Source organism: Ranitomeya imitator, chromosome 4 (assembly GCF_032444005.1).
Source record: "Ranitomeya imitator isolate aRanImi1 chromosome 4, aRanImi1.pri, whole genome shotgun sequence".
Lineage (NCBI taxonomy): Eukaryota > Metazoa > Chordata > Amphibia > Anura > Dendrobatidae > Ranitomeya > Ranitomeya imitator.
Window position 1 is genome coordinate 647,544,156 of NC_091285.1, and position 8,276 is coordinate 647,552,431.

The 8,276-nt window shown below is 43.2% G+C and overlaps 1 protein-coding gene across 2 annotated transcripts in view; it reads left to right on the plus strand.

Annotated features, from left to right (window-relative positions):
• LOC138674327 (chromaffin granule amine transporter-like) overlaps window positions 1–4,746 on the plus strand; it is an 82,414-nt gene extending 77,668 nt beyond the window's left edge. The window contains exons 15-16 of one of the 2 annotated variants that reach the window (XM_069762189.1): window positions 36–169; window positions 4,037–4,315. In XM_069762189.1, the coding sequence (XP_069618290.1) occupies window positions 36–169; window positions 4,037–4,177 (275 nt within the window). In that variant the 3' untranslated portion in view covers window positions 4,178–4,315. Of the gene's footprint in view, window positions 1–35; window positions 170–4,036 lie in introns of both variants that reach the window. The other variant, XM_069762188.1, reaches the window with a different exon arrangement.
• Window positions 4,747–8,276: the final 3,530 nt, after the last annotated feature.

Below are 8,276 nucleotides of genomic sequence, written 5' to 3' on the forward strand. Positions count from 1 at the left end.
GGCTATATAATATATGATGTCATTTGTCATTTCAGGACCTTCAGTCGGTGGAGCGGTTGCAAAGGCCATTGGCTTCCCCTGGTTAATGGTGATCACTGGAGTGCTGAACATTGTCTATTCTCCTCTATGTTTCTTCCTTAGAAGTCCGCCAGCCAGAGAAGAGAAAATGGTGAACAAATTTGAGTTTTTACAAACTATAAATAGCAAAAAATGTATATTTTTTTAAATATAAAAAAAATCCTAAACGGATGTTTACCTATGGCTTATTTCCTGGTTGATGATGCACGCAGCTGACCTAATAGGAAGCTTTATGCTACTTCTTCCATCTTTCAACAGAAAAAAAGAGGGATATCATTTGCGGCACATGCAACATAATTTTTTATACATTAACTCACTACTCAAATCCTGACTAATTCGGGGCCATACTCTCCCAATCTTGCCCAGTCCCCATTGTGTCCTTATACAATAATAAACCTTCTTTTGGTGGTACACAGTGATAGTAGTGATGACCCCAGTGTCCTCTCACAACAGTGATGCACTCTGTGTCTCCTCACAGTAGTGATGCCACCTCAGTGTCCTTTCACAGTAGTGATGCCCCCTCAGTGTCCTCTCACAGTAGTGCTGCCCCCTCAGTGTCCTGTCACAGTAGTGATGCCCCCTCAGTGTCCTCTCACAGTAGTGATGCCCCCTCAGTGTCCTCTACAAGTAGTGATGCCCCCTCAGTGTCCTCTCACAGTAGTGATGGCCCCTCAGTGTCCTCTCACAGTAGTGATACCCCCTCAGTGTCCTCGACTCACAGTAGTGATGCCCCCTCAGTGTCCTGTCACAGTAGTGATTCCCCCTCAGTGTCCTCTGACAGTAGTGATGCCCCCTCAGTGTCCTCTGACAGTAGTGATGCCCCCTCAGTGTTGTCTCACAGTAGTGATGCCCCCTCAGTGTTGTCTCACAGTAGTGATGTACCATCAGTGTTCTCTCATGGTAGTGATGCCCCCTCAGTGTCCTCTCACAGTAGTGATGCCACTTCAGTGTCCTCTCACAGTAGTGATGCCCCCTCAGTGTCCTCTACAAGTAGTGATGCCCCCTCAGTGTCCTCTCACAGTAGTGATGCCCCCTCAGTGTCCTCTCACAGTAGTGATACCCCCTCAGTGTCCTCGACTCACAGTAGTGATGCCCCCTCAGTGTCCTGTCACAGTAGTGATTCCCCCTCAGTGTCCTCTGACAGTAGTGATGCCCCCTCAGTGTCCTCTGACAGTAGTGATGCCCCCTCAGTGTTGTCTCACAGTAGTGATGCCCCCTCAGTGTTGTCTCACAGTAGTGATGTACCATCAGTGTTCTCTCATGGTAGTGATGCCCCCTCAGTGTCCTCTCACAGTAGTGATGCCACTTCAGTGTCCTCTCACAGTAGTGATACCCCCTCAGTGTCCTCTCACAGTAGTGATGCCCCCTCAGTGTCCTGTCACAGTAGTGATGCCCCCTCAGTGTCCTGTCACAGTAGTGATGCCACCTCAGTGCCCTCTCACAGTAGTGATGTACCATCAGTGTCCTCTGACAGTAGTGATGCCCCCTCAGTGTTGTCTCACAGTAGTGATGTACCCTCAGTGTCCTCCCTCAGTTGTGATGTACCCTCAGTGTTCTTTCAAAGCAGCAATGCATCCTCAGTGTCCTCTCAACAATAATGCACCCTCAGTGTATCCTCACAGTAGTGACACACCCTCATGTCCTCTCTCAGCAGTAATGCACTCCCAGTATCCTCTCACAGTAGTGATGCACCCTCAGTATGCTCTCACAGTAATAATTACACCTCAGTATCCTCTCACAGTAGTAATGCCCCTCAGTATCCCCTCACAGTAGTAATGCCCCTCAGTATCATCTCATAGAAGTAATGCCCCTCAGTATCATCTCATAGAAGTAATGCCCCTCAGTATCATCTCATAGTAGTAATGCCCTCTCAATATCCTCTCACAGTAGTAATGCCCTTCATTATCCTCTCATAGTAGTATTGCCCTCTCAGTATCATCTCATAGTAGTAATGCCCTCTCAATATCCTCTCACAGTAGTAATGCCCCTCAGTATCATCTCATAGAAGTAATGCCCCTCAGAATCCTCTCACGGTAGTAATGCCCTCTCAATATCCTCTCACAGTAGTAATGCCCCTCAGTATCATCTCATAGAAGTAATGCCCTTCAGTGTTCTGTCACAGTATCATTCTGAACAGTAGTGATGCCTTCTTAGTGTCACTCCACACAGCAGTGCAATCTTACAGTGCCTTCTCACAATACTGATGCCCTCTTGGTGACCATCTCAGTAGTACCCCCTTTTACAATGATGTTTTCTTAATGCTACCCTTACATTAATTATGCCCCCTAATTTACTCCCCACACAGCAACACCCCCTTAGTTCACAATAGTGAGGCCCTGTATCACTCCCCTATACAATAGTGATGCCATCTTTGTGCCCCCATCATATTATTGAGCCCCCTATGCAGTAAGGATGCACATTAAGATTCTCCCACACACTAAAAGGGCTACTAGTATGCCCTCCCATCTGAGAAACAGAGCCCCAAAAATAACAAATGACTACTCAGTCCCAGAGCAGAGCAGAGCAGAGCAGATCATTTTGAAGGTTTCCTTTGGTTCATGCTATCTGTAACTTGTTGCAGGAAGATATTAAGTGACATCAAAAGGAGGAGAAGAAAGCAGTACAATATCGATGTGCACCCCTATGCAGTTGTGCTCAAAAGTTTACGTACCCCGGCAGAATTTTTGCTTTCTTGGCCTTATTTCAGAAAATATGAATGATAACACCAAAACGTTTTCTCCACTCATGGTTAGTGGTTGGGTGAAGCCATTTATTGTCAAACTGCTGTGTTTTCTCTTTTTAAATCATAATGACGTGAGCGTGCATACAGGCCATTGAGGTTGGGTTCATTACCTATAGCTTTTCGGTAGCTCTCCACACAAGGTCCTTTGATGTTAGACAACTCTTCTGATAATTCTTTTCACTCCACTGTCTGACATCTTCTGGGGAGCACCTGGTCATGGTCGGTTTATGGTGAAATGATTTTATTTCCTCTTCTGAATTATGGTCTTAACAGTGTTCACTTCAGTAGTTTAGAAATTCTTCTGTAACTAATGCCATCAGTATGTTTTGCAACAATAAGGTTGTGAAGGTCTTGAGACAGCTCACTGTTTTACGCATTGTGAGATGTTTCTAGTGTAGCAACTTGGTAATGAGACTCCTTCTTAAAGGCCAACAGTTGAATCAGCTATTTTTCACTTAGTGGCAGGATTACTTTCTAATTATGGATAGATTTCAGCTGGTTCATCTTTCTTTCTTCACGTGTTCAATACTTTTTACCTGTGTAATTTCTCATTATTACACATAACTTAACTTATAGACATCTATGGTTTGATTCCTTTGCATATCTGGATTAGATGGTTTATTACCGACATCTGGTAAGAATTTCATGTTAATAGTACTTTTAGAAATATATTTACTTACAAAAATTGGAGACATGTTCAACACTTATTTCACTAGCTGTATAGGGGGTTAATGATATAACATTCATTATATCAAATCCATAATATGGAATCCAAAGCAGTCAAGAGGAACATCAGTAGAGAAACTCCACGTGTATTGCTGGTCAAGCTCAAGTAATACATGTGGGGCATTCTTCATTGGAATTCCTCTAGACTGCTTTGGATTCCATATTATGGGTTTGATGTACTGAATAATATAGCATTATTAACTCCATATAAAGGGCCTGAATTCTGAGACTTTCCCACTGGATATGTGAGCACATTAGGCATAGGGTCCCATACCAAATATTGAAACCGAGTACCTGTCTGGTGCTAGTAAACACCACCACCCCTAACAACCTGGTACATAGGATCCGGAGCTTATCTGGCCACTACCCATTAAAAGAGCCTTAGTTTTCTGAGCTCCCTCTAAGCAGGGACTTCATTGCTATGGCATATTCTGCCTATATGATAGGTATTAATGTCTTTGCGTAACGTACCTTATGCTTTATTTCCAGGCTATCCTAAGTCAAGAATGCCCTATGGAAACGAAGACCTATATGACTCAGGATAGTACCCCAGATCTTCCCCTCTCTGACCACAGTAGTGATGACGACATCAGCATCCCCCACAAGAGGACCATGAGGATCCCTCGCTGACCCACGTTGTATATAGGAACCTGTGGATTGTTACCAGTGCCTTGCCGTATCAGATCCTTCATGAACTGCACCATATAACATCTACATAACTAAAGTTCCATCACTGAAGCATCTTTACTTTTTTTGTAAACCCTATTAGTCACTACTGCCCAAGGAAACATGTAATGTAAAATGGGCACCATGTGTTATTGCCTCCCGCATGTTAGGGCTGGAGGTCTCTGCACTGGTTCAAACCCTTTCACCGTTTGTTGGGTTGTGTAAATCATGACCGTTTAGCCTTTTTTTTTCTAACATCGAAGTCTTCATGGTAGTCTTCATCAACTGGATAATGTCTCTGGATGGACCCTGCAGGACTGCCTCAATGGTGCAAATGCCCCAGCATGAGAAACGTGGCCAGTTATTCCCTTCCCTGTACCCATTTGTGTGCCTGCGAAGCTGTTAATGCTCTGCGGATTCACAACGTTCTTAGAAATAAAGCCACCTTGACCAGGAACCATTTCTCCAGCTAAGAAGCACACTGGTACTAAACCTCTAAAGGATTGACCCATTCAATAAAATTTGTCCTAGTGCGGTTTCTTTTTTTTTAATAGACAGCACTGGGACCAAAAATTTGGTTGTGCGAACGAGTCGTTACAGGGGTTTTTCCATCTCACACATTCATGAATATTCTGTACCTGCATCTATTTCCAGAGCCAGAGGTCACTCCACCCCTTTCCCACCTAGTGAGGTGACGTCTGGCTTCAAAATCCAGACCTTGAACAAATGGAAGGGTTTAATTTCCATTCACTGCTTTGGAAACTTCAGAGACAGAGGAGCTTGACCACCACTCAGTTAAGTCCCTGAAGTGGCCAGAATTGGCCTCACTAGGTGGACTAGGGTTGGAGAATCTCCCTGTTTCTGGAGGTAGGTGCAAGTCCTAGTGGTGGGACCTGCATCTATTAGATATTTATGTGATTCCTAAAGCCACTTTGACATGGCCATAACGAGGGCACCTGCATCACATACATTTTCTATGGCTCAACCGAACCAAACTTAGGTCCTCATGAAATTCGAAGATGATCGATGTTGGTCCAGTTGAATCCCAGTTGACTAGGGATCATGCATCCATAAAATTAATGCTAAAACCACCCGTGTTATGGCCATGTGAAAGCAGCCAAATGGGTAAAACTCCAAATATAAGCTATATGCAGATGGAGTTTTTTAAAGAATGTTTTTTTAAGCCGCTCCAGTTTGTTATTTTTTCCCCACTTCAGGTTTTGAATAACACCTGGTGGAAAAAAAAGAAAGTGCATGGTAGTTCTCTGAAGGAGATTCTGATGGAATCTGCTGCAACCTCGATACGGTCCAATGAAAAGGCTTCTCCACAAAGACAGGAGAGTTTTTTTTTCGTTTTTGAAATCATCACATAAGCTTCTTCTGCACATAACTTTAGGGTGTATTCACACTGAAGCTTTTTGCTGACTTTTTTTGCCACAAGCTTTTGAAATGTTTTGAGCTTTATAGAGGAGGATTTTGGAAAATTTCTGCTCCAAAATCTCAGCAAAAAGGATCACTGTTAAAAGATCCATGGACTGGGTGCACACAGAGATTTTTGGAGGAAATTTTGGAGTAAAAACTGAGCAGAAACTCTCCAAATCTCCCTTCAAATCACAAAATGCCTCAAAAAATTCCTCTTTCAGATTCCTGACCGGGCAAATTTTTTTGCGCTTTCGCACTTACTTCCTTGTGCTTCATGGGAGTACAAAGATGACGATGACGGGGATTTTCAGTATGCTCCCCGCTACCATGGCAAAGAATCGGCATCCTTACAGTTGTGTCATGGAGGGTAGTGAGGGGTACGATTACATGATTGCTCCACCTTAATACCACCGTCACAGCTGGCCACCAGCATTTCACTGGTTAAGCATCATCCATTGGAGCTAGCTCCGGTTGCTGCTGTTAGAGGCCTGTTGCTGGCTGTATAACACAGTCGGCACCCGCTGTGTAGGGAGTGGGCTCAGCTCCTGTGCTCTCTTCATACACCCCCAGTGTGGCATACGTGTACATTACACCGTCACATGTTAGGAAGGGGTTAAAGGGGTTGTCCATAATTAGTAAAATATGGCTGCCTTGTACCAAAAACAGTTGTCTACAGGTAGAGTCTGACATTTCCATTAAAGTGAATGGTGTAGAGCTACAATACCAGATGCAATATATAGACAGGTGTGGCGCTGTTTTTTTAACCAAAAAGACGAACATGTTTTATCAAATCCTGGACAACCCCTTTAAAAAATGGAAAAAAACCAAACATGCCCCAATGTTCAGAGCCATTCGTGGCTCCAAATTTTATAGTGCATATACGCTTCTTTTAAAGGGCACTGTGCATGTAAAAAAATGAAAGCGTGCGGAAGAGCGGCACGCAAAGAGTTACCGACATCGGCTGTTTACTTGGCCTTCGGATTTGAGCCTGACAATACGAGGACAAATATTAGATTTAGGGTCCTGTGACAGATGGCTGGCTGGCACGCAGCTGTTCATTGTCTGCTGTGGCAATACATCACCTGCTGGAGCTCTATGCGACCTCCGCAGGGAAGGGTTAATGAGTGACGCTACCGGTCACTTGACGGTGGCGTTCATCAGGCAGGGAGGAGGTAGTGACACTGTACACATTATAGTGGGGCCGGCCAGCAATCTAATGTGTATGGAGACCTCCTGACTGTCTCACTCGGAAATTATCGGGGGGGAGAGAAGGACTGGACATATGGATTTCAACATGCCTGATCCCATTTTGGCCAACTCTCCAAGTGGCGTACTCCTCTCTTGCCATCCATTACACACCAACACTTAGCCATAGTTGTGTATATGGTCATTCGTGTGCACATGAGGGTCGCGATCACACCCAAAGGCTATAAGTCTGCTTGAATTGTAACCTAAAGTCCTTGTCAGGTTACAAACTGATGAAATGGGGCCCCATGAATAATTTCATATGGAGGAACACAAAGGTTTGAACAACTCCATCGTTTTAAAGGGAACCTCACCGCTAGTACATGCTGATAACTCATAAAAGATTGCTCAAAAAATTAGGCAGAGACAATCAAAATATATTAAAATATTGAAAATGTATTAATACATCAAAAAACAAAACACCCTAAAAGTAGAAAAAGATAGGAAATAATAAAAATATTATATAGAAAATGCAAAATAAAAGGGGGGTTGGGTGTGCCAAGTAATTAACCAATCAATTCATAAGGTTTTATAACATAATGATCCAAAATGATGCAATATAAAACATCAGGGACAAGTCAATATGAGTTAATCAGAAACCACTGCATATTGTCTAGGGCATAGAGGGATAATGAAAAAAGTGCTGTGTGCAAAACATAATGTCAGTATATAATATGATCAGGTTGAAAAAATATATATACAAATATAACAGATAAGGAATTTTATATCAAATAAGATAAATTTACATTAAACAACTGATCAAATATAAACCAAATATATTGCACATAGCCACATTGCGTGATGCCCAAATACAAAGGATAGCAAATTTAACAATAAGTGCAAGATAGACTGTTAGGGTATATAGCCGCATCAAAATAGAAAAGTGCTTATTATTTAGGCCTGTACATTGAATCCGATGAGAGATGGATACATACCAGCACCATTGGAGCACACCACGTCCCCCCTCCACGAAACTCCAACATGTGTTTCGCACCGCTTCGTCAGGGAAACAAACAAAGCGTCGTCAGAAGGGAAGTAGCTAAAAATAATAATAAAATAAAGCAGTTAGAGAGAGTAGGGATCATGGGGTATAACAATATCACAGGACACCTGGTGCAGACATATCTGGAACGGCTCCGATACAGGATTATATGGTGATTTTTTACATTTGTTTGTATAGCTCTCGCGCAGTATCTTAGGACTGTGAGTAATAACCAAGTCCCTAGAACTAGGGGTGGCCTAGTCTATCCCTGTCCCTCAGATTACTCCTGAAGGTGGAGAGGCCAGGTTCATGTGCATTGCTATGCTCCTATATCAACCCTTATCTCCCCCAATGCAGGAGATAGTGCATGGGATAATACTGAACAGAACAGACAAACAAGGGAAGACAGCCAGG